Source organism: Toxotes jaculatrix, chromosome 14, assembly GCF_017976425.1.
Source record: "Toxotes jaculatrix isolate fToxJac2 chromosome 14, fToxJac2.pri, whole genome shotgun sequence".
NCBI lineage: Eukaryota > Metazoa > Chordata > Actinopteri > Toxotidae > Toxotes > Toxotes jaculatrix.
In genome coordinates, this window is record NC_054407.1 from 5,766,210 (window position 1) to 5,793,521 (window position 27,312).

The 27,312-nt window shown below is 42.3% G+C and overlaps 1 protein-coding gene across 6 annotated transcripts in view; it reads left to right on the forward strand.

The window, feature by feature from the left end:
* The window catches only part of rnf220a (ring finger protein 220a), a 191,579-nt gene that overhangs the window by 37,993 nt on the left and 126,274 nt on the right, over positions 1-27,312 (forward strand). For all 6 annotated transcript variants that reach the window (XM_041054711.1, XM_041054709.1, XM_041054713.1 and 3 more), the window contains exon 2: positions 933-2,141. In XM_041054711.1, the coding sequence (XP_040910645.1) occupies positions 1,487-2,141 (655 nt within the window). In that variant the 5' untranslated portion in view covers positions 933-1,486. The remainder of the gene's footprint in view (positions 1-932; positions 2,142-27,312) is intronic.

Genomic DNA, 27,312 nt, shown 5'->3' on the forward strand with positions numbered 1-27,312 from the left:
ATGTACAGATTAGGAGGATGGAGGACAAGGAGGGGACATTTGGAAAGAGATGAGACGTGGAGGGTTGTAGAGATCAGGGTGGAAAGATTTGATGTGGAAACAGTTCGGAGAAGTTTTTTTTGTGTTGTTTTTAGAGAGCAGAAGAGAAGGGGGAGGGGAAAGAGCAAGAAGTTTTGGGTTTGAAATAGTTCTTGGCTTTTTGTCAAAGGGCAGGGATTTACAGGATTTGATCAGCAGTGACACTTTTTCCCAAGAGGTTTTGCATTTGCGGCTTCAACAACAGTGACCGCTTAAGAACACTCTGTCCCCCAAAGGCTTTGACTTCAAGTCCTGGCTTCCACCAGCTCCTTTATTAAAAATTTTCCACTAAGCTCCCCTCCTTTCCACTACATACAGATTGAAGGCAAGATACGTCTCTTGTCTCTGAAAGTATCTATCATTGAGAAAAAATGAAGCTGTTTAAGATAAATGTGAAAGGGTGGACAAAGGATTTTGAAATTGTATCATGAATGCTAAAAATCAAAAGAGCTGATTTTAAGCACTTTTGTTGGTAAAACTGGGATTTGAGTCTGTCCAAAATGGCAAAAGCCACAAAAGATCTCTGAATGGAGTATTTGTCAAAGTGCAGGTCTTGTCTGACCCCAAGTCCACGAAATAAATGATGTGTAATTATCTGTGCCCCTTGCATTTCAAGTCTAAATGGGTTTAAGCAGAGCGTTGAGATGAAAGGTTACTTTGCACTGTCTTGTTAACTTGACAGAATAGGTGAGACAACTGGTCCCGCGACTTGCATGACAACAACTGGTTGAGAGTTTTCAATTGTTCCTCTTCCTTTTGTAAGACATCGTAAGACTATCCAAAATTCCTACACAAAATCACCAAGCTCTGAAATTGATTTGAAATCTAATGCTTGTGTTTCATATTCCCTCCAGTATGAAGACCACATGAAGGTGAGGAACCAGCTTTGATGTCCACCCTCCCAGGACCCTTTGGCTTCTGCAGCACCTCCAACAAACACTCCAGAAGGGAGACTTTTACCACTTTTTACCCAGGAGGAAAAACGTAATCTTAAAAATTTGTTGTATCTATTGAAAGGAACTGGGCCAAACTGTAAAGGACTAAATAAACCAAGTGGCACTTACCTGGCATGGAATGATCTGGACTGAACAGAGTTCAAGTCAATTTGACTGGAGACATATTCATTCTCTTTAGTTCTACTGAAGAGAAATGAACTGAATACAAGCTAATCCGACCTGACGTTGGTGGACACTCCTTAATTTCTTAAAGAGTTGTTTCCTATGAATGGCTTTTTTCTGAGCCCCTTCTGCTAAAAACCCAACTCCCTTATTTAACTCTCCAAACCAGATTCCCTCAATTCCTCAGACCCTTTCCAAGGGTCTTGGACACTGTCTCCAATCTCACTGAGGAGGAATCATCTCCTCCTCTTCCTCCCAAACTCCTTACGACCTCTCTCTTCCATCCAGACATGGACCTCCACAGGGCAGCCTTCAAAATGGAGAGCTCCTCCTACCTGCCCAATCCCCTGGCCTCCCCGGCCTTAATGGTCTTGGCCTCCACCGCTGAAGCTTCTCGCGACGCCTCCATTCCCTGCCAGCAGCCTCGTCCATTTGGTGTGCCGGTTTCTGTTGAGAAAGACGTCCATTTGCCATTTAACAATGGTTCTTACACATTTGCATCAATGTACCACCGCCAAGGTGCAGTCCCGCCAGGATTCCCCAACAGGGACTTCCCTCCGTCCCTCCTCCACCTCCATCATCAGTTTGCCCCACCTAATCTGGACTGCTCGCCAATCAGTATGCTGAATCACAGTGGCGTTGGCGCCTTCAGGCCTTTTGCCTCACCTCCGGAAGATCGGGATGGGGCACCAGGTGGGTATCAGTCTGCGTTCACCCCAGCCAAGCGCCTCAAAGGCTGTCTGGATGCAGAAGCTTCACCCCACCTGCGGTACTCTGATGCAGAGGGGAAAGAGTACGACTTTGGAGGTGCTCAGATCCCTCCTGGAGGCTCACCCAGCAGCGCCCTGAAGGCAGTGGAGGACAGTGGGAAAAAGATCTTCGCTGTGTCAGGCCTCCTGTCTGATCGAGAGACTTCTTCCAGCCCTGAGGACCGCATTGAGCGCTGTAAGTAGAAGTTTATACCTTTTCTATACTGCTCTCAAGCAAAGTGCAACCACATTGAACCTGTGCATACAGATGGTGTGACAAATCATAGGAAAACCATACAGGGCACAAGGGGCCACTGAATGGTGTGATAAACACAACCATGATGTGAAATACATGCTATGGTCTTTACAGTCGCCAGATCTCAGAGCCTGTGCTCTCCTCCACTTTTATCAAAACAAAACAAAAAAAAAAAAAAAAAAAAAAAAAAATGAGGGGGTATCTCATTTTTAAGAATGGTGTTCACCCCTCCAGTAAAGTCCAGAGTCTTTGACAAGGCATACTGAAGCTATTCTGAGGCTTGTTGTAGATCTTAATGCAACATTTTATGTTGGGCTTTTCTTTCAAACATATTTGTCACCCATCTGGATGCAAAATTAGCTTGTGAGGCATATTGAGACAAAATGTTGCAATTCATTGCATAATGTCCTCACATCAGCAAATGCATTTACACAACATTCAAACTACATAGGTTTACACATTATCTTAGTTTACACATTAGTCTTTTCCAATGCAAATACAAATCATCCTCACAATGCTCTTTTAACAATACGAAAATGACAGGTTGTACAATATTTCAGTGAGGTAAAATTACCCTTTTCTTGGCTGTACTGATGTATGGTCCCTGATACAATTAGACACACCCCTAAATCACAAATTGTAATGCAATAGTTTTATATCTAGTTTGTGCTTTGAGTTTAGGACTAATGTGTGTAGGGTTTTCATAACGTTACATTTCCAATATTCATCCCACATTTTAGCAAAATGGTTCAAACAACTTAAATCATCACATTTTAGGATTATTCTACAGACAACTGTGATCATTAAGTGCAAACAAGACACATGGACAAACCTATACAGCAAAACACACACAGTCAAATCTAAATCTGACTCTCAAATTAAAACCAAAGTACAACTTGCTGCAATTTGTAAAAGAATGCAAATTTTCACACACTAGCACTACACATGCCAATAAACAATCCCATCTATGTTCTCTTGTCATCATCTCTCCTGGCTCTCCCTATCCTTGTTTCACAAGCCCACAAGCTCCGCTGGTCACATTAACATTCACCAGTGGAAGGATGCCATTTGGCCCTCACGCGCTGTGAATCTGATTAGTGTTTGTGTGTGTGTGTGTGTGTGTGTGTATGTGTGTATGAATGACTGGTTCAGAGACCGGCCATGCTCTTTGCCATCAGCATTCATCATAGCTCTACGCTGGCTGCCCCGTTGCCAAAAGATTTACCCACATACCCAAAACCTTGGCAGGCCATGTTTGTGTGTGTGTGTGTGTGTGTGTGTGTGTATGTGTTTGTGTGTATAATAAAAAGGAGGTGGGAGAGGAGTTGTAAGAGCTCCAAGCTCAAACACACAAGCATGCACAAACACTCTTCCAGACACACAAACAGCTCTCAGCATGAGCACCGACATCTTCTACACATGTCAACAAGCTGCATCGGATCTCAGTGACAAATTAGGAGACACACACATAGAGACGTGCTCATAATGTATAAAACAAACATCTTTCGCTTTTGGTATTTTTAACTATTCAGTCTCTCATAAGTTTAGCACATCTCTGCTTTTTTGTCTTTACTTCACTTTCCTAATTCGTCTTTGAGCTAGTGTGTGTATCTGTGTGTGTGTGTGTGTGTGTGTGTGTGTGTGTGTGTGCGTGCGTGCGTGTTTGAGGGATGCATCCTTGATGGAACACATGAGAGAAAGAGGCGACGACCTGAGACTGATCCGATAAAAAGACCACCGCAGGAGAGACAGAGAGGGTGCGAAAGAGAGGGATGAAATTGGGAAAATGACACCCGGTGGCTGGCTGGGGGGGAATAAGAACGAGGAGAAAGATATCACAGAGCACATAAACTGAGAGAGGGACGAGACGAGAACAAAGAGACAAGAGAAGGGAAGATTCATAAATCTGCCCGAGAATAGGATATTGTTTCAGAGATATTATACTCCTGATTTAACTTCTTGTGTTTATAGCAGCACCAAGGCACAGATACTGGTGCAGCACCTTGCTCAAGAGAACTGTGGTAGTTGAGTGCTGAGTGTGTCACTGGCGTATGTGCCACCTTATCACTACAGATTCATGAGCACTAAGACTGAAGCCAGAAATGGAATGGGAGATGGGTGCAGGGCTCCTGTGCTGTCTTTTGGAACGGCTGAATCTGTATCTAATCAGGTTAAATCTTGGCACAAGTAGCCTCCACCTCTACCATACGCTTCTAATGCAATTGGATGTGCAGAGGCACTGCTTACAGAAAAGAATTATGGGTTCTCCTTCACTGGTTTTGGCTGTTCAGTGGAGGCGTAAAGAACAAACAACACTTTGGTACCATCCCATGAGGACAGTGCTCTCACTGCTTCACACACACATTAGCTAACTAGCAGCCTCCGTGCTGCTTCACACATACAGTAGCAGACTCTCGACAGACTCGCAGTGGAAAGAGGTTTATGATGCCTGGGATCATACAGTGTCATCACCGATTCTTTAATAGAAACTGACAGAAGTTTGAAAATGTATATGATGGCAAACAAATCATTAAATTTCACGAGATTAAATTTCAGAACTTTCCAGAACTTCTCAATATTTGAATTCTGCTTTTTTTTTGTTCCCATAGGCTACACAGCTTAACCTAATAAGGGTGCATTCAGAGCAGCATGACACTGCAGATTTTAGTCCAGCTTATGAACTTTGAACCTTTGTCCTATTAAATGTGTATCTTATCTGTGTTGACATTATTTGCATGGACATAATTTGTAGCTGTCATTAAAAAGCTGATATCTCTCTACTAAATTAATTACACATAACTGATCATAAATCAGAGTTCAGAGCTGACAGGAAGCACGTCATTTTGCTTGTCCCCTGTTCTTGAACATCTCAGTAATCAAATCGTGTGGAAGTGTGTCACAATTGGAGATGTCATACGTTAGCTTGATAAGTCACTGTGCACTGACAGCAGATACATTGCAATTATAGCAATTATTTTAACTCATCTCCAATGATTTCTGGAGTTTTGACAGAATAATGTTGATTCAAGGTTCTCTTACTGGCTTTTTCTGGAGATTTCAATGACAAATTGTGGTTTTCATGAGCAAACCACAAACAAACAAAGAAAACTGCTTTTTTGAGCCATTAACACTGAGGTTTCAACTTCTTTTTATTTAATTCCATCACAACCCGATCACATGAATTTTATTTCTGTGTTTAACTCCCCATTGCATATTAGAAAACTTCTAAAATCTGACTTCTAAGTCAGATCTGCAAAATTGAACTCCACTGTATTTTCTAAATAGAAGCGTCTTTCACTGTCTCGTCACCATGGACATGTGCAGATGTTAGGTGGCAGGCGATCTTTGACTTACTGTCCAAATCCCCAAAGACGTGATGGATCCATGTGATGTAAATTTTATCATCTATCCATTTTCATGTCTATAAGACCTGTCCATGAAACCCATGCAATGTAGTAAAAAAAAAGTTATTAAAAAAAAAATTAATATACAACACAAACTTCACTGACAAGAGACAAGTTTGAGCATGATGTGATGCAGATCCCCAGCATTATTACTTTCACATCTGCCCTGCAATCGTCCATTTACATCTGGAATTTATTCAGTCACAATCCAATCACCTGTCATACAGGTTAATCCCAGATATGAAGGTGATCCTTGCTTCTTTGCTCCACACTAAAAAAAAAAAAAAACCCCAAAGATATTAAACAACAAACCCTACAACCCTAACTTCCCTTGCATGGAATTCTGTCAAGCTCACCGCATGCCACTCCAGGCAACAGTGGCCTACTCTATGCTAAGCCCTCCCAAATCCCTGCACTGCACCGGCAGGCACGTTGGCTGTTAACTAAACCCGCTAACCTGTCAGCCGCTAAACCTGTGCATAAAAGCCCCATCATGCCTTAAGAGGACTATGCATGTCATATCATTGTAAAAGGTATTACCATTTACTGTATTCACATTGTGAGGTTTTAGCAGAAGAATGAAGGGATACAGAGGGGTTTTGTGCATACAGTAAAAGAGAGAATGGAATTATGGGATGTGTGATTGGAATTAATGGGAATGTTGACAAATGAACAATCCGCTTTCGTAGTGCACTTGTTTGTTTGCAGAGGGGATTTGATGTTTTTGCACGACGTGTCCATGTGAAGGTTTGTGTGTGTGTGTGCCTCAGTACCATCCCTCCATCATTTTTCCACCCTTACCCCCCCCCCCCCCCCCCCCCCAACTCCTCTCCCTATGTGTGTATGTGCATCTCCCCATATGAGTGTGTGACAGCTGTAGTCTGTTTACATTCTGTAGTAAGTTTGTTTACATTCTCTGTGCTCTCCACATTTACAAGGCTGAGAGATTTACACTGAACCTGACCCTGAATACCCAACCCAGCTCTGCTTTCTCTTTCTTTCTTTCTTTCTCTTTCTGTCTTCCTTTCTTCAGTGTATACTCACAATTAACATAGGCGGGCAATACAAAAAAATAAATAAAAATAAGGCAAAAAAGTCATTTAGAAGACAAATGTATAACTGAAAAAAAGACAGGAATCTCTGGCAGGAAAAGAAAGAGAACACAAATTCTTTTAGCACAGAGTGAGGGAAAGGGGGAGGACGAGGGAGGAAGGGAGAAGAAGGGGGATGAGATAAAAGAAAGGATAAAAGCAATAAGAAAAAAAAAGCGTTGTGGGAAGGAAGGAGGGAAGGAAAGAGGGAGGATGGCGAGATGTTGAGCTGAAATGCAGATCCCATCTGCCTGACCGAAATAAAAGCAGAGGAATTCTTCAGGCAGCGCGACACAGACAGGTAGATGGTAATAATATCCGCCATTACTGACTTTACTTGAGGAGAGTTTTAGTTAAATAACAGAATGTGCCGCTTTAGGCTGCAACTTATTATGTCTTGTTCGACTCGCATTCCCATCAACATGTAACAGTTTTAATGTTTAACCGAGTGCATCACCCACAGCTGTTAAAACACACAGCAAGAGGCCTCCTCTTCGTCCTCCTCTCTGCCTTTCTTCTGTTCTTTTTTTGGTGTTGCCTCCTTTCTTTGTTTATCTTCATCCCCCCCTTTGCGCTGAGCAAATGTCATGTGTGTTGTTCCTTTCTGGGGCAGAGTAGCACAAACTGATAGCTAAAAATGAATAAATAAATAAATAAAAGTCACAGCAGAAAAAATAAACTGGGAAAAAATAGAGTTCTCACAAAGGAAAGCTGGATAACGCTGATCCTGATGTTGATGGATGACAAACAGATTTTGTTTTGAGTTTTTTGCCTCCATCTTTAGTGCGAAGCCGTCGTCACTGTGGGATTTCTGCACTGCACTTATCCCACAGACCACAAGTCAATCAAGCATTTTACGGTTCTGATGTTTTGTTTTGTTTTGTTTGTTTTTTGTTATTGGTTTGTCTATAATTTTCCTTCTTTTTTCAGTGTTGCTTTCTCTCTCCTCTGTGGCATGAAAGGAGTTAAAAAACCAGCCATGGAGACAGAAACGCTCATCCTTCTCCTTGTCCTCACAAAAATATGCCCTCCTTCACCTCCCCCCCTTCTCCCTCCCACCACCTCCATCTCTGCCTGTCACGGTCTAGTGGCAGGGTTAAGTTAAGTAAGAGTGTTCTAATAATTAGGACTGGGACTCGCCTGCCTGCCTGCCTGCCCGCCCGTGTGTGTGTGTGTCTTCCTGTCAGTGCTGAGCCAGATGTTAAAAGGCTTGTCCCTCTCATGTTGCCTCCCTGTCAGTCTCCACTGTCTGCCACACACACACTCACCCACACACACACAAACACACACACATACATATCAGGGACTATCCTCCTCGTGGTGGCTTTGTTTACCCCCAAGTGTGTGCCCTTCTGCCCCTTCTGGCAGCTCCCCCAGGGTGAGGAGTGTGTGTGTGTGCGTTTCCCTGTCAATACCATCCTCCACCTATCTGATCCATCCATACTGTGCACATATTGCCTAATGATAGTTAATGGTGTCTATTGTGACTTTGAGGTATTTAAGTTTTCTTAGCTGTTAGACACATTTAAATTTATATATATATTTAACAAAACAGTCATTGGAGTATGGAAATAGTTTTCTTTCCATCTGTCTTTCAAGCCATTCCTTTCCCCTCCCTTTCTCTCTCGCTCTGGGTGGTAACTGGAAGCAAGCAGCAGTTGTCTATGCGTATGTCTATGCGAGTGTGTGTGCATGTGTGTGTGCTTGTGCAATTGTGTGTGTGCATATGTCGCTTGGTGTGAATCTTGTGGCCATTGTTGCGACGCTGCACAGATCAAGGATTAGTCGCTTCCTGTCGAGCCTTTTGTCGGCCCAGCCACTCCATTTGAACACAGATGACTGTGTGTGTGTGTGTGTGTGTTTGTGTGGTGGAGTAGGTTATACAAATGAGCCGCTGGAGCTGGTGTAAGGCAAATGAAGGAAGGAGAGAGGATCTTCAGCCTCAAAAGTCATTTAATCGTATTTTCTCTCTTAAAATAGGAGTTTACTTGAAACACACCTTCTTCATAAGACTGCACGTTCCATGTTCCCACTGATGTTTTATTAGGTTCAGGAATTTTCTGGAAACAGTGGAAACTTGTAAAAATCAGATTGATCACTGAAAGGACAGGATGTTACTTTGCATTTGGGAAATTCTCTGAACAGGTTGCTTTGATGTTCTTTCTGTCTCTCTTTCACACACACACACTTACACACACACACACACACAGAGCCAGGTCCGTAACATCCAGGGTTCCGGAATTCCACTTTGTTCCCTTGGTGATGTCAGCTTCGGCCAATAAAAACTCTGCGTTAAAACTCCACTGAGCCTCATACAACTGCAGCACACCTGGCAACGCAGCACACTTTTAACTTTTAATATCTGCACACAGACACACACTCACAGGCTCACATAAGGTCACGGCATGCCACAGCCCTGAACTTACCTCTGCACCTCTCTGTGTTTTACATTGTGTTACAATGAGTGACATTATTCAGGAAAGAGGCAGGCATTGCTTTACAGCACAAAAGCTCATTGATTTTTTTATTGCACAAATGAAAATATACTGTACCATCTGTAATTACCATTGAGTTTCTAGCAGTGGTGAAATGAATGAATGGGCACTTGAAACATTTTTTTAGAAAAAAGCAGCTCCAATATGTTTATCCACTTCAGCAAAGACCAAGAGAAACACTGTTGTATTCCCTTAAGTCATGATTTAACTTTACCAAAGTTTCCCAATTTATATGACAATGATAGACAGCACTAATGTGTATTCTGCTCAGTACCGTTCAGATTGTGTGTTCCTGTATGTTTGGTAGAAAGCAGAGATGTGTGTTTCTCAACAGAGCTCCAGAATTCAGATACCTCCAAATGCAGATGTGTTAAAAGATTCTTTTCTCCTCAGTCTGCCACCACCTCTCTTCCTCTTCTCACCTCTCCCAGCTCTCTTTCTCTAGCCTTCCTTTTTCTCCATCCCTCTCTTCTTCTCTTCCCCCTCCCTCCTTTCTGTCCTCATCTCCTTCTCTCCTCTCCTCACCCCCCTCCTCTCCTCTCCTCAGTAATCTAATCTGCAGCCAGTTTGTGGATGCAGTCTAGTGTGACAGGCCTCCCCCTCCTTGCTTTTCTCACTTTCACACACACATAGACACATACACAAACAGCAGGCCCCTTTCCAAAAAAAAAAAAAAAGCCCACTTGCTTGGCAGAGGGGCTCGCCCGCCTCCCTGTCTTGGTCACACCTTCTTTAATATTGAATTATTCATCAAATATGATTGGTTCCTGCTGATGGCGGCCATGATGCAAGCGAACAGTTTGCGTATGTGTGTGGGGATGGGGTGTTGCTGTTCGAGATCGTTAGCTGTTCGTAATGCACTGTCACCTCACAAAACTGGATGGGCCTGTTCCTTAGCGCACACACACACACACACACCTTATTTTTTCACGTGAAAGCAGTGACTAAACCACTTGCACCTGTAGCTTTTTAGGAAGTGAAAGATATCTTTTAAAAAAAGGAAGAAGGCTTTTTTTTTCTCTGTTACTATTTGACCATGAACTATTTATTTCCTTCTCTTGAAGTTGAAAGTTGCGGTTAGTGATAAAGTAACCTATTTGCTGTCATCTCACTTGATTTCTTCCTCCTTGGTTTTAAAAGTTTCAACCATCCCAGGGAGGCAAAAACCGAGCGACTGCTGCAAAAGTCCCTTAGAAAGGTGAAAGAAATCACTAATGGCTGTTTTATATGCATGTCAGAGTGAGTGTGGATGTGTGTGTGCGCATATAATTTGCATGTACCAGAATCTATACAGTTCAATATTGGGAGTGCACTCTGGGAGCTGCAGGGACTGAAAGGTCTCATTGTCCAGTTCCTGTTTTATTACCATCCTTTCCTTACCTTATATACCAGTTTTATCCACTTTTCATAGCAGGTTCCAGTGAAATCAGTTCCTAAAATGTTCCAAGTCCCCCACCAATGTTAATTCCCATTCTAACAGCATCATGACAGCCATCTAAAGTCCTCCAACCAAAAGGCCATCTGAGAACACAGATTTTAAAAGGGGATGTCCTTTCTATGACAAGTTCCCCTGCTTATCCGCAGTAAAGGTGCTTCAACTCACAACATAATGGTGCATATCTCTCCTACGGCATGATCAGGTTTATCCACAATATTCCGTACTTCTAGTGTGTGTTTGCATGTGTGTGAAATTGCATTCATGCCGCTGGCTTTGTTAAAGGCATAAAGAGCCGATGATCACGGATTTGCCTGCACTTCAGAAAAAGACGCGGATAAAGAAAAGATGAGTGTGTCGATGTTTGTGCACGTGTGTGCGTTCGTTGTCTCAAATGCCTTGCAAAGCACTTCACGTTGACCCTGTGGTGCCTCTGCATATCTAAAATGCATTAGAAGGACACGGGAGTGGGTTTGTCCATGGGTGTTGGAGTCTCTAAGCAGAGCTGAGGCACAGACACTACACTCATAAACTCACAGGTTTGAGTTCAGGTAGTGACCTTTGTTAAAGGTCACACCTTCTGAGTGAATTTCCAAATGAAGAAGGAATAGTTTCCGTGGACCTCTACAACAAAAAAAAAAAAAACACAAGTTACCCCTACAGACTCTTCATCCTCATCCCCCTTATTCACACCCCTCTCCCTCCTTCCCTTTATCCCTCCCCCTACTTCTCTGTTCTTCTCCCCCGTCACCGGGTGTGTGTGGAAACCCAGCCCACTGTTCAGCGGATGAATAATTTAGCGGTGTGTGTATCATCTGTTTACCGTGCTAATCCATCTGTCAGCAGGCACCTATCGATTCGCGCCTGCCTGGTAATTGTGCATCTGCACCACACGCCCACACACAAATGCACATACGCAAACACACACACATTAGCAGACATACACGCGCACATACTCGTGTATCTATATGATGTGCAGGTTAGCTCATATTCAGATCCTGTAGTTGTCATGTGGCCACACGGACACTTCATTTTCCCTGAGTGAAACTGATTTTAGGGTCAAGGTCACAAAACAATGTGATATTGGACTCAACAGCCAAAGAGACCTATGGATTTTATTTTGCAGACATACAGGATATGTGTTTATACTTTTTCAAACTGTACTATTGTTCTTCAGTGTCAGCTAATGTTGGCTGCGTTTCATGTCTTCGTCTGCAGACAAAAACAGGAAATGCACTTGATGATAGAAAATGCACCTGCAAATGCCCATACAACCACAACCGGGTTGTAAGAGCCAGTTTTAGGCCTGAACCAAGTGAGAAAGCTCAAAAATGTAACATAACAAAAACATAACATTTTGATCTTTCCATTCATTTTAGGTATAGATAATGAAAAAAGGAAAAAAATAACTAAGACAAAAAGGCAGTTACTATGTCAACCAAAAATAGTGACTCAAGTACCTAATCTAATATGTAAATTGGAAGTGCAGTTCAGAGTTGGTGACAACAAATTCCATAGAAAGCCATTTCCTGAATTGACTAAAAGAAAAGGAACCTCAGCTGTTGTTTAGACAGAAGACAGTGGCTTCATCGATTCTGAATAAAATCTAAAATCTGACAAAGAAGTGGGAAGTGGGTAAAACTAAGAGTGACACATCCATCTCTCCTTTTCTTGTTTCACTTCTGAATTTCTGCTTTCATGCATGCTATCGTCTCACTTACGAATTTGATGGTAACCAGAACTGTTTCTACATTTTGTTTAATTATCTTTTTCCATTCCTCCATCTTTGTCTCCATCCATTTTCCTCTTTACACCAGATTCAAGTGTAACTGTCTAGTGAGATTTTACCAAAGACCTCTGGATTTATTTTATCACCCAGATAGAATTTGGCGCCAGTATTTTATTTTATTTTATTTTTTTTAATTTAAACTCACAGCCTTCACTATATGATTAGTCTCCTAATCATATCGTGTATATAGGAAAAATAGTCATGTACAGTAAATAATTTTTTTGAGATGTTAAAAAGAAGTATATTAACAGATGCAGAGAAAGAAAGACACAGTGAAGAGATACGCACACACACAGAGAGAGAGAGAGAGAGAGAGAGAGAGAGAGAGAGAGAGAGAGAGAGAGAGAGAGAGAGAGCGTAGTACTAGAGAGCACAGTGCTACATCCATGGGTGACCATTGATGGTTGTAATTATCAAATGGCTGGTTTTAAAAGCTCATTGATTGATGTCATTAGCTCCATGAGTGATTACTAATTGCTGCTCTAGTATGTTAACCACACAGGATGTACACACAGGGACACGCTTAAAAAAACATAAAGCAAACACACACACATATCTGTTTCCTTTTGGTTTATGAGTGAAAGGTTGGGAGGAAAATAAACTGAGGAAAATAAAATAATACGAAGAACCAAAGGGAAAGAGAGAAACTGTTCATTTAGATGTAACAAAAAAGGTGTTTCTAAATGTATTTGTTGTAAATGTATCATGTTTTAGGATCAGGCATCAACAATTGATCTATTGTTGATGCCTGATATTTTGTGATTATTTCTTGTTGAGATGAATGTTTTCATCATTTCTCTCCCTCTTTCAGTCTTTCTGATCCCTCCATTCTTTTAATCCATTTCATATGATCCATTTCAAATGGCCTGTGGTACTTTGATCAGCTTTGTAATCGTACCCATTTGGTGTCATTGGTGGAATCAAGAATGGGAATATCCAGTATTTAAGACTATTATCTCCTTAACCCTGTGGTGCTTTTGTGTGTTTAAACCACCCAGCCCAGTTCACACCCGTTTGACAAAAAAAATCTGTTACAGTGATGATTTACATTCAATAATTGTTCATTATAGATCTCCAAAAAAATCCCAAAGTCCCTTATTCAAGCCTTTTTGCCATGCTCAGCTCGTGCTCACCAATCGTTGAAATTTTAAGTCTTTTTTCTCTTAATTTTTTTAATACTATAAAACAACAAACTGTTGTACAGTAACCCTAACTGCTAACCTTAACCCATAATTAGGTTTGACTCGACCACTGCAGAGCACAATAATATTTTAAACAATAAAATGTGAGATTGCTGTTAATATTTATGGGTTGTCAGCGCACTAGACCTAAAGACCTTTCCTCTCTGAAAAGAAAGACAAGTGGCAAATGATTGACTAGCTGTTACGATATCTTTTTGCAGGTTTAAGTCAACTTCCATTTTTTGTCCTTTCTGCTTTTTACATGGTGGTTATATGGTCCTGTCTGAAGATGTACAGGTACACATGCACTTCCACCTCATCCCTGCTTTGATTTAATACATTTAAAACTACCAATTTGTTGCCAGATTTCATAATATGTTGCTGCTGTTTCTGTATGATATGTGTCTTGTGTATTTGTGTGTATATTGTGCGAGCAAGAGCTATTTGGAGTCAGGTGGTCAGGTAGTTCATGTAGTTAATGTGTGCTTCCTACCCTGAGTTATGACACTGGTCAAGGGTGTGGGTAGATTGTGTTGTCTAAACCTGGCTTCCACAACTATCCTCTGACACGCATTCATATATACGGACAAACACACACTCAGTGGGGGACGCAGCGGGGTTCATTTCGATGTGGAATGTCTAATATCACATCCCTGCGGCAAAATGCTCGGAATTCTGCCCTCCTGGAGAAGCGTCACATCTTTGTGTGTGTGTGTGTGTCTCCTTCCATCTGTTTGTATGTGTGAGTGTGTTTCTCCATCTACATGTTTGTGTGTGTGTGTGTGTGTGTGTGTCAGGGGGTGTTAGAAGCAGGCAGGGGCTTAGCAGAGCAAAAGAGAGCAAATCTGTCAGCTCTCCCTGGGCAGACAACCCTTCTGACCCTCATTCAAAGACATATTGATTCTCCTCTACACCCAACAGGGGGAAGGTGTGTGTGTGTGTGTGTGTGCATGCGAGTGTGTGTATATGCAACGGTGTGTGTCTGTGTGCACAAGTGCTTAACACAGCCTGATCGTTCCTCCTTGTTTCCTTCATAAGCAGAAAGCCTTGTTCCTGCAGCGTTGTTAAATAAGATAAAATACATTTGATTGTATAATCAATGAAACAGTTTTTCATATTCCATGAGTCCACATAGACACTAGAGTGAAAGACAGAGATTATTTCAGCAAGTAAAAACCACAGATCTAAAAGCACAGCCTGACCTAGTTTGCTGTTCTTGAGGGTTTTTATCTGTCTTGCTCTGTTTCCTGTCTGTTACACACTCAGTTTTGGTTGTGGAAGAAAAAAAGCATCAGTGGATGAAAAAACACAAAGCCAGCCACAGGGACAAGCTTTTCTCTCATCTTAACACTGACACCACATTAAACCTCGCTGTGCACTTGTTAGCTTTGCCTTGTTTTCCTGGAAGAAGCCTAATGACCTGTGGGACGTTGCCAGTCAGGGCTATGCAGACTGTTAGGAACCCTGTGTGTACCTTCATGTAATTGTCAGAGCAGTGTCGCGCAAAGTCTGGGTCAGGACCTAAAGGCCAGTGGTGGGAAGATTAAAGTCGGCCTCTCAAATCACACTGAAGGTAGTGTTAACCAAAGGCTTTCACTGTGTCTCATTTTGCTTTACGCTTGCTGTTTTGAGTGAGTAAGTGTATTCACACACAATTATGGCAGCATGCAGTACACAGATAAATGAGTATCCAGATGGTTTACTCATAATGGTCAAAAAGTTGAGACTTCTCACCCTCACTAGTTGCCATCTTGGCTACATAGCGGAAGGAGAAAGACCACCAGCCTATTCTATTTCAAACTTGTAAAAACTGCAGCTAGGGAAGCCGCGACAGAGTGTTTGACTCTGTATTGCCAAGACTGTGAAGTGACTTCAGGGTTGGTCCACACAGTTGTGCCAATATAAAGACTGGATACGGGGGCAGAACAGCTAGCCTGACCTTTGTCCCAACTTGGATGCACCCCAGAAAGCTGTAAACATTCATTTGGACTTGTGCTTCTGGCTTTCCTGATTAAATGTAGGTCCAAATATTCACTTTCCTTTTAGCTCTATTTTGGTCTCTTGGAAATATCTGCCTCTTTAGTTGCTAAATGTACCACAATGTTCACCAGCTAGTTGCTCGTTTTTTTTTCCAGTCTGATATTTGATGTTGAGCATTTACCACACAAAACACTAAAGCTGCGGACCAGAAATCCAAAACAATGAGCTGAAAGATGCTAAAATGCTTTGTAGAGCTGAGAGGAACTGAGGGTTCAGCACTACAACTGACACCTGTCACATTACATTCAGACATTTTACTCATATTTCACATTAAAATATTAGTTAGTGCAACTTCAGACAACCCAAATATTAAGTTACTGACAGGAGGATAAAAAGGCTTTAACAGAAAAACACTGCACTGACTTTGCATCAATGTCAGGAAGGCTCATTGCACATATGCGTGTGTATGCGTGCTCAGTCAGGTCACATGTCTTGTGACCTGGCACGGGCAGCACAGTGCGAGGTCCGTGGTAATGGTTGGTCGCTGGGGGCAACCGGTCATGGCAGTTTGTGTGTGTTGGGGGATAGTGTGGGGTGGGAGGTAAAGACTCCTACACCGTGGGGTTGTTGTCCACAGCGTTAAAGGGCTGCAGCATAATGTCGACAGGCTGCATGCTGACCTTGCACCTGCTGACACACACACACACACGGTCAGTGGTATAAGCTGAAAAGTGCTGGCTGCAATGATGAAAGGCAGGTGCACCAAGAGGCCGTCGCAGTAAGAGGAAGAGAAAATGAGAGAGGACAAAAAGAACATGTGAAAGTCAAAGCAGGTGAAGATGAGTGACAGACTTAACAGACAGAAATAACACTAAAAGACAGGCAGAATGTGTGCACATGTCCTCTGTGTGTGTGTGTGTGTGTGAGTGTGTGAGTAATTAATGCATTGTAGCACCTGAGGGTACTGTGACCACCTCTGTCCTGTCATCACTGTGTTGATAATTAGCATCAATACACACATTACACAGCGAGGTGGCATGCACATCAATAAGAATGTAAACTGTGGCATTTGAACAGAGAGTTGACAAATTAACCAAAGGCCTTTTTAATTATTCAGAAGCCTGCAGATTAAAAGGTGCATGACCCCCGAAATGTGCTATTAACTTTTATTTCCTAAAGCTCAGTGTGTCAGAAGGCGCACAACTGGCAACATGGTGCAAAATACATGTGATGTCCTGCAATATAATGTGGTGTTTGGTCTGTGCGCAAGAAACCTCTCTACCAGAAGGCATCATGGGATTTCCATCATGTTGATTTGATGAGTTTTAGCTAAATGATGGGCTGAAAATTGATCTGTTACATAACACATATAGTTTTCTTGTTCATTGCCATAACGAGATTTTACAATAATTTGTTTTAAGTCAATTTAGGATGATTTCCTCTTTAAATCACTGGATAGTGATAAAATCAGAATGTGCATATTTTTCTTTCATTTTTTGGGGGGGTTTGCTTTTCACTAAATGCCATCACATTAGGATTACAGCATGCAGAATGAAATCACTAAGCTAACACACTTGAATTTGTGACTGTACTTGATTCAGATAAAAAAAAAAAACACAATATGCACACCTTGTCTGAATCTGTTTCCCTCTATCTCTATGTTCCTTTGTCACTGAGTCTTCTGTCTCACACACACACACACACACACACACACATACACACACAGGGACACACACACAGTGCGGGCCACAGATGGCATGGTGGTGTCAGGGTGAGAGGGGTTTGTTAGGATCAAAGAGCTCCAGTGTGTGGCCCCTCCACCCTTCACTTGCTTTCTTCTTCTCTTTCTCTTTCTGTTTGTCATTTTATTCCTCCCCTTCCTCTGCTTTCAATCTTGCTTCCTCTCTCCCTCCCTCCCTCCCTCCCACCCCTCTTCTCTCTCTCTCGCTCCATCTCTCTTCATTTTTTCCCCTAATCTGTCCATCAGAAGTGTTGATAAATTATTCATGCCTCTGTCTGTCCCTGATGCCTTGTCACCTCTCCTCCACTCGCCAGCTCCTCTGCTTCCTCTCCTCTGTTGCCTTCATCCCTTACTCCTCCTCCTCCTCCTGCTTTTCTCTCATCTCCTCTTCCCTCCGCTCTACCTCCTCCTCTTCCTTCTCCAGTCTTGCAGAAAGCTCGACCACACACAATCTACCATCAAAACCCAAAGTCATACAAGTCAATAAAAAGATTTTAAATTATTAAATTATTCCAGCTACTTTGTTTTAATGGTTTGCAATTGTGGAAAACCAGTTTAATATAACAGCAACAGAACAGAATTTGATCTTCTGAAGATGGGCAATAAATTGTTTCCTTTAAAAAATAATTGGAGGTTGTTGGAGGTTAAAATATTTGTTTTATTCATGGCAGGACTGACCACAGGTCAGATTAGATTCACAATAGCCAGTTGTAAGATTGTATACGTTTGACTCATGTCGCAAAAGAAAGAGGGAAACATGGATAAAAGAGAAAGAAAGCTCTAAAGGCTTCCTTCAGGATCTCCTTTCTTTCTTCCTTTCTTTCCTTTACACAAATGCCCCCCACACCCCCTTTGCATCGCATATCCTGTCGGATGGAGTGCAGAACACAAAAGAGTGAAAGAGAGAGAGAAGTAAAAAGACGTAGAGTGCAGAAAAGACAGAGAAAGATGCAATAGAAGGAGTAATCATGTGGCTAATCCAACATTCTCTCCCCAAACAATTAAACACTGGTCTATGTCTGCTTATACTTTGGAGCACTTAACTTCCAAACATACACACATACATACACATACATACACACACACACACACACACACACACACACACACACACACACACACAAACACACACTCAAATGCATTTTTCAGAGAGATAAAGTTTGCTGCGGAAAGCTATTAATCATAGGAAATCCAGATGAATACAAAGTTAGGGAGTCTAGTGATTAGTGATAAATTGCCTTGTATTTCCCCATAGGTGGTGTGTGTTTGTGTGTGTAGTGAGGATTGCATCTTAGTTATCTGTGTGTGTGTGTGTGTGTGTGTGTGTGTGTGTGTGTGTGTGTGTGTGTGTGTGTGTGTGTGCACGCGTGTTGGCTGATACAAGGGTGTAAAGCACTTGGGCTGAACCCTTGGGATATTAGAATGCAGCTATGTGTGTGTATATGTGTGTGTAGGCATGTGTGTGTGCATGTGTCACATATGGTAGCTCTCTCAAAAGATGGGCCTGTCTCAACCACTCTCATCCCCTGTTACCACAACGATTAATACATTTTAAAAAATGTCCCCTCCACTTTCCCCCAGTGCCGGTCACACACACACACACACACACACACCTACACACACACACACACACTGCTCACTATTCAGTGGAGGTTACTGCTACATCAGCAGCACACACAGCCTTTAGAGGCTGATCAATCTGTACTGCTGCTTGCACTGATGAATTACAGAAGTCAGGACAGAAAGAGAGAGGAAGAAATGGAATGAGGAGGGGAGAGTGAGGAGGAGGATGAAGAGGAGGAGAAGGAGTGGGAGGACCCAGAGAGGGAGGAAGATGAGACAAGACAAAGGCGTGCAAAGGGTAGAAAGGTTAGCTGGAGACACATGAGCAAAAGGTGGGCATGATGATGACGATGATGATAAAGACGGATGACAACAGTATTACCAAAGTCCAGGAAGAAGAAGAAGGAAAAAAGTTAGGCAAAAAAAAGAGAAGGAGGAACAGAAGGAGTCTTTGCAAAATGAAGGAGGTGGAGGAGTTAGTTAAAATGGAGGAGAAAAACAGCAAAACCAGATCAGTCACATGGATCTCTCATTTAGGTGTAGTCAGTGCAGGTTCAAGGACAGACAGGCTGATGATATACAGAAGTGGAGCACTTGAAATTCATCCCTTAAAGAACAGCCGCATGGATAATATTGACTTTAGCTGTTACATTTTGACAGACAGGAGGAGTTTATGGTCAGGGAGACATGTAAGGCTTGAATAGACGTCTTTGTTTGGCAGGGGGGAGAAATTGTTTTACAGAATGGAGACTTTCTGCCACCGTTGCTTTAAAGAGCTGTCATAAGGGGATTGATAATGCATTCAGTGTTTTCAGACAATGCTGCCAAGAAATGGATTCAAGTGAGCAGTACTTTATCACATTTCTCTCAGTTCTTCACGTGGAACTATGTTAAAAAAAGAGAGCTGCTTAAAATCACTGTGCAGCAAAATCAAATGATTCCAATGGAATCGCCGTGATGAGTGGATCTGTTTGTGGTGGCGAACTAAATCCACAGAAATCTTTCATGCTGAGTTCAACTTTGGTGAACTCTGACCTGCTGGTTTGCACCGTTGATCAACAGCGAGCCATGGTGACAGTGCTATCCTTTGAGGGAATGGAATGGAGTCATTGCAGGACTGTTGTTTCAGACTGCATTAGTTTTAGCTAGGTGTTCCGAAAAAACTGCCAACTGAGTGTATATACCACAGTTTCCAGCCTTTTCCACAGCATTCTCTCACCCTGATCATCTGCCCTCCTTGCTCTCTATTCCCACTTTTAGCAGTTTTTTTTCTCTGTCTCATCTGATTTAATTTTCTCACATTTTTCTTCCCATTGAAAACACGATTAAACTTCAGAGTAGGTGGGTTTACCCTCCACTATGTCTCAAACAATATGTGAAATATATTTTCTCACTCCCTCCCTCTCCCCTCATCGTTGCCAGTGATAAATCCATAGCTATCTATGACAGCTTTGTTGCTGCTGGGAGGCCCCTCCTGCCTTGTTTGGCTGTGATTCCAGCCGACAGCTTTAGGAGCGTGTCTTTATTTAAGAGCTGCTGTAATTACACAGGCTTTAGCATATGTAGACGGCCAGATATGATTCAAACCACCAAGACGGGGAGAGAGAGAGGGGAGAGGGAGCTCATCGGGTGAATGAGACGGGAGATAAAACACAATGGCGAGAAGAGCAAGACAGAGAGAGGGCGAGAGAAAGGGAGGAGATGGAAAGAATGAGGGGAGGAAAGAGACAGAGAGGGAGAGATATGGTGAGCAGGGCAGACTGATAGAGCAATTGAGAGACGAGGAGAGGGCAGTCGGGGTGGGGGAGAGGAAGAGATATGGTTTGGCAAATAAAAGAGGAGCGCGGCGCTGCTGCAAACTGTTCGCCTTATGATGCCTCATTAGGGCTTAGGGCTGCAGATAGTGCCTGTTAGAGAGATCTATGGCCTCAGCGCTGAGAGAGAGACAGAAGGGGAGAAAGAGAGAGAGAAGAAGAGCAGGGCAAAAGGAGAAAGCGCAAGAAGGTGCAAAAACACAGAGCTAAAACCTCAAATACGGAAAAGAGAGTGAAATAAAATGATTACAGCTACTTTGTGTAACATTTTGCCAAATTAAATGTCATGTCAAAATATGTATGAGAAGAGTATGATCACTACAAACAAATGTTCAGGGTCGGTGTTAGTTCCTCACATGGCTGTAAGCTCAATTCAAGGATAACTGTTCAGAGCTTTCGACCATCTCACACAGTCACATATCGTGAAATAGAGGATTGTTCTGAGCACTTTCAGGACTTCTTATCCACTCTTTTCTTTCTGGTGCAATTCACTTTCATTTTCAAACTGTATAAGCTCAGTTTCCACTGGAAGAATCTTGTCCTGTTTTGTGCCATAAAACATTTGTTTGTCCTGCGAAGCCATACAGTTGATTTCTAGCACAATCATGACTTATTGCCCCACACAGTGTATGTATGTGTGTGTGTGTGCACCTCCAACAGTTTGACCTATAAAGTAAGTGTCTAGTGAAGTCACAAGTAAAAGTTGAGCCAGTTTTTTTTTTTTTGGGTGGAATCCTTTGCTCCTCAGGGATCCTCTGAGATCCCTGCTGTACCAACACAAAGGTCTAATGGATGAGGAGGTTGCATGTTTGTGAGACGGTGTTAATGCTGGTGTGAACATGAGCTAATCTGACATAGCAACAGACAAGCAGAAAGAAAAAGAGCAATAGTGCTAAATGGAGAACAAAGGACAGTGAGAAGGAGCAGAGCAGATAAGGAATCAGACACTGTCCAGGAGACACAGAAAAGAAAAGAGAAAGACCAAAGACCACTAAAATAAATGTCTCCTTTTCTTCAGCGTGTGTAAGAAAGATAGCAGATAATATATCACCAGGCTCCACAAGCACTAATTAGGAGCTGGATTTTAACAAGCGGAGAGAAACACTGAGGCAGAGACAGAGAAAGGGAGGGAGAGGAAGAGGCAGGAGGAAGGCTGGAGGTGGACCGTTAATCCACCGGCCATTGTCAGTCGCTACAGGAAGAACCGTGTTGGATGTTTCGCCATGGAAGACGGCCGTAAATCTACGAGGCAACCTTTACACGGCGCGCTCACAATACGCGCAGATGCAGCCGTACATGATACAAACTGACATAAGTGTAGCCACCCAGTGACAGATTGCTTTCATCAGAAAGACCTCACAAATCAACAGCCTACCACACTAACATGCACACAGACACACACACACAGTGAGGGATGAATTATCAGGCATTTTGTTGCAGTTATCCAAAGTAGTAAATCAGAACCTGTTGTTTCTATCATCAAAGACTGTGCTTATCTGAAAGCTACAGGTGTGTGTGTGTGTGTGTTTGTGTTTGTGTGAGTGTGAGTCTGATGGTTTGCTTTATCTTGTAACCACAGAGGGGCCCTTTGTGGTCTGTTGCTGATTAGCTGTCTGTACACATGCCCAATCGTAAATTTACCTATGTGAACCAATATTAGTGCTAATGAGGCATAAGTAAAGGAAGAGAGTATGTGTGTGCGTGACATATTTGTTTATGTGTGTGTGTGCGTGCTAATAATTCCTGTGTAATTTCCACAGGGGTCTAGTCCAAGTTTTCTGGGGAATTTATTAGGTTGATTCACAAGAGCCGGATACCTGCTGCCTTAGAGGGCCTCAGAGGCTACTATGTTACCCACACAACACACACATTCTTGCATACTGACAACACACACATGAACATATGCATTACCCACAGCCATGGCCCTCACCCCTGCTAGGATCTCGCCCTTCCCTAATCATACACCTGAAAACAACAATGCGTATGGAGCTCCTACAGCCCAGAACACCTGCAGACACAAACGCACAGATTATGTACACAACTCCCACCGGCTCTCCCAGGCCTAAACATGCATGTTCTTCATCCTAACCACCGTCATTTCCCTAACTGCAGCCTACGTCGCCCCCAGAGGATCCCCCTCTATATGCTGATCATAGTCATGATGTGCTGTTAGGCATGCAGGATGCCCTGCAGGAAGCTACAGAACCTGTGGTCCAAGAGGACAATTGCTCAGACCTCACACTGTATTAGACCACCTTGCTGTGTTCTTTAAAGTTCTTTAAAAATAAGCTTGAGCTCAGTGCAGTTCACAGTATTTTTACAGTGACCTTTGCCAGGGTTAAGTCCATGTCCACTGAAAGATTCCTGAAAGGATCATGGTCTGTTTGAGGGAAGGAAAGGACGCTTTTACAGGTTTTCAGATTTAAAAGAATTACAACCTCACTACACAGAAACCTACAAGACTTTACGATAACGTAAAACCAAAATAACTTACCCGAATGTGACAGATGGCAAAAGAGCTGTTTTCCCTGAAAGCAGCTTCATTAGAGGTGTGAGAGTTTATCAGAATGTAAAACCGAAGGCCATGAAACTGAAATAATTATCTAAAAGACACTAAAACGCTCCGTGGTGCTGAGAGGAGCAGAGTCAGGTGATAATTCACTGTGCGCTCATCATTATTGACGTCTTTCACGTTGCACATAGTGATTTTACTCCATTGCTAACACTGAGTATGGACTAATGTATCTTCATGTACATAGAGAAATGTACTGATCTACCACTGCAGTTCTCATTGGACTGAATCTCAATTAGTCCAGGAAAGGACATTCGTCTCAGTGGCAGCGGGGGTTTCTGGTGCTGGACCCTTCAAACAGTTGAAAAGTGACTACAATGCTCACTAATAGGGGTTTAACTGGGTGCGAAATGTTTGGTCTCCCTCTCATTGCTCTTCCTAATAGGACCTATTGACTGTTTGTGCAATCAGAGTACATCACTATATATGTACAGTAGATTAGAGACTCGAACAGCAGCCTTTACCTCTCCCTCACAAGCTCTTTACATCTGTTTATCTCCTTCTGTGTTGCTCTTTCTCTCATTCTGTCTCTTTTCAGCTCGTGTAATTTGCAGTTAAATTGAAAGATTCCTAACTGGCATGAGTGTCAAAGCATTAACCGTGTTGATAAAGCAGTTCACAATACATAATGATCACAACAATACAAAGAAATGATTAAGGTATAACGCAATCATTTATGCTGCCTTTGTTTCTCTTTGCATATCGCCCTCTCTCCCTGTATAACAGCAGGTAAACAGTCTTGTAGCTTGTAGCGGTTATGTGATTCAGTAGCGCGGCGCGTTTCCGAATGGTAATTTGCAGAAATGAAAACTTAATCAAGCATGCTGCAGAAGTGGCCCTGAATAATTTAGCAGGGAGGGGAGTACGGGCGAGGGAGAGGGAGAGGACAAGAGGAGGATGGAAGGAGGAGGCCGTCAGCACAGAGAGGAGAGGAGGGCGAGACGGTAGATGAGAAGAGCTTCTTCCCTTTGTCATCCACCATCTCCACCCTTCTGCTTTTCTTCCACATCTCTTTTTTCTTTATTCCTTTAATGTTCAATTTCCCTTTATTTTCTTCTACTTCTTTGATTTTCTCATTTAACTTTTCTTCCACGTTATGCCCTGCTTCCTTTCATTTCCCCTCCTTCGTCCTATGTGCCTGTCTTTTTTAACACTTGCCTTCCTTCAGTCTTTCTTCCTTCTCTTTCTTTCTTCATCCTCACTTATTTCCATTCTTTTCTCCCTCTCTCCTTCCCTGTTCTTGCCATTTTTCTTTCACTATTATTCTCCCTTCCTGTCATCCTTCCATTTTCTCTCTCTTTGTCCTTTCTTCCCTCTCGTCCTTCTGTCTTTCTTACACGTATGATCCCATGTTCTGTGATGTACTTGCCTGGACAGTATATAAGCAGAAACAAATCTTAATTTGCAAGAGTTTATCTTTGTCAAATGCTTTCCGAGAGGGTAATTAATTACTTAGCCCTAGTTAAACTTTTAATATCTTCCTTCTCCCTCTCTATCTTTAATTAATTTCTCATCCTGAGAAAGAAAGAGTTTCATTAATACTAAAGCCATTAGTCTTCTAGCAGGAAGAAAGCCCATATTGGGTCGTTACAGATGACTCCCGCAACCCCCTAAATGATTAGCGAGGTACAGAGTAAACATTTTTCTCCTTTCTGCCCAGTCTGGGAAGCATGTCTGACAAGTGCCAATACAGTTTCAATGTTTTTTTTTAAAATGTATACGTATATATATCATGATTGTATATTGTATAAATTATAGTTCATACACACCAAAGTGTAGTAGAAGAATTTTTCAAAAAGGTGATCTAACTTTATGTAGAGAAAAAAAATACCATAAACAAACAAATTATTATTGAAGCAGAATCATTTTATATGTCTCAAAAAATGTGGCAAGGGAACCATTAACATCTTCTTATAGCACTTTTAATCAAAACTGAAGGGAAGGGTGAGATATTTGAACATTTGTTGCAAAAATTTACAAATTTCTGTCAAATATAATGTCCTGAAAAGAGCTGACTCCTGTTCCAGTTTTCACCTGCTATTTAGCATCTCAGTGATAATTTATCAATGTAAAACAGCACATTAGTTTACTATTTTTAACAAAGGTTCGGCTGATCTGCAGCAAGGAAAACTCTCTCTCTCTCTCTCTCTCTCTCTCTCTCTCTCTCTCTCTCTCTCTCTCTCTCTCTTCCTCTCTCTCTCTCTTTCTTTCTGGCCAAACTATATACTTTGGCAAATTGGAGTGAGAATGAACTGCAGACCCAGACGCTAGTTTGTGAAAGCTCTGCGTTCTTCTTCTCTAATGGAAATTAAGGGCCATGCATGGGTGTGTGTGTGTGTGTGTGTGAAAGAGAGAGATGTGCCATGCTTTTGTGACAAGGCCTCACAGGGCTCAGATTTTATTAAGTACCCTTTAGAGAAAGAGAGAGAAACAAAACAAGGGAAAAGTCTCTCTCTCTCTCTCTCTCTCTCTCTCTCACACACACACACACACACACACACACACACACACACTCACACACACACACACACACACACACACACACACGAAGACCAGACTCAGAATTTTATTAAGTACCCTTTAGAAAGACTGAGAGTGAGACAAGAGGGGAAAAGTCACCGGCAGCATGGTAATCAGGCCCGCTAACCGAGACACCAAGAAAAGAGGGGAGTTTGTTAAAGGAGAAAAGAAAAGACAGAGAGGGGAAAAGAGGAGGAGGAGGAGGAGCGGGGGACGTTTTCAGAACACTTTTTTTTTCAAGAAAGGGAAAAACAGGAGTTAAGGAAACAAAATGCAGTTTTTCTTTGAGAAAAGTAAAAAAAAAGCCAGCATTAGAAACAGGTGTTATTTTAAAGCACTGCTTTCACACATCAACCTTTTCTTTCTGTGTATTCATGCTCTTTCATTTATCTCTTTACACACTGTGTGTGTTTAAATACACTGCAGAGGTGTCAATGAGTCATGTTGTATTACGGGAGATTTTTCTCGACCACAGCTGCATAAGAACGTGCAACCAAACTACATTTGTTTTGCATACATCAGAGGTCCTTTCTACTTATTTCAACATGCTCAGTTACACAAACAAGATTTAAATTCATTCTGAGGTTGTGCATAATTTTTTAAAGTATATTATAAATGAGTTAAGCACTCAACATTGAAACACTGAGAAATAACAGAGCTGTAATACAGACTGACACACATGCAAGGTGGACATCAAGTGTCTTGGAGAGCTGGAGGAGGAAGGAGGACAGGGAGCAACAGGAGATGGCAGGAGGAGGAGCTGGGTGATACCTTGCATGACTGCGCTTTCCCTAGACAGGCCCTGCCACACACACACACACTCTAAAACACTCATACACACTGAGCGACGGCTGGTGTGCGGGTGGCTGTCTTGTTGGCAAGGGTTTCTGATTTCACGGCCTACTGGGTGGTGGCATTCAGTCTCCATCAGGCACCCCTCTTTCAGCCTTTCACACTGCCCCCCCCCCTCCATACACACACACTGACCCATCCCCTCTGCCCTGTCCACCCAACACCTCCCAGTTTCCTTTGTTTTTATATTTTGCTTACCTCTTCTTCCACCAAATACAATTCTACTTTCATGACAGATTTTAGACATTAGATTAAACTTCTGTAATTAAAGTCCCAAACTTATGAGTTTGGATGGTTGGTAACAGGTGTTAATCCATGTGTGTGACAAAAGAAGCAACGTGCCAAAAGTGTTTCCATAGTTACACAGTCCATTTTTCAATGCTGAGTCTTCCATGCCAAGTCACAAAAAGGCAACTTGACTTATGTCACTCTCTTTAACTTTGAAAAAGAAAAAACTAGGAGAAACAAAACATTTTTTTTCTATTTTTAGCCAAAACACATTTATAGCTGGCCAGTTGAGCAAGGTACTGACTTTGCAGTGCAGGGGTTCAATTCCCTGAGTGCACGTCACTAAACGGCCCCTGGGTTCGAGAGAGAACACTGATAATGCTGACAAGCTGGTTTTCTTTCACTGAATGGTTAGGACAGACCCCCTGCTTTCCCAACACACACAC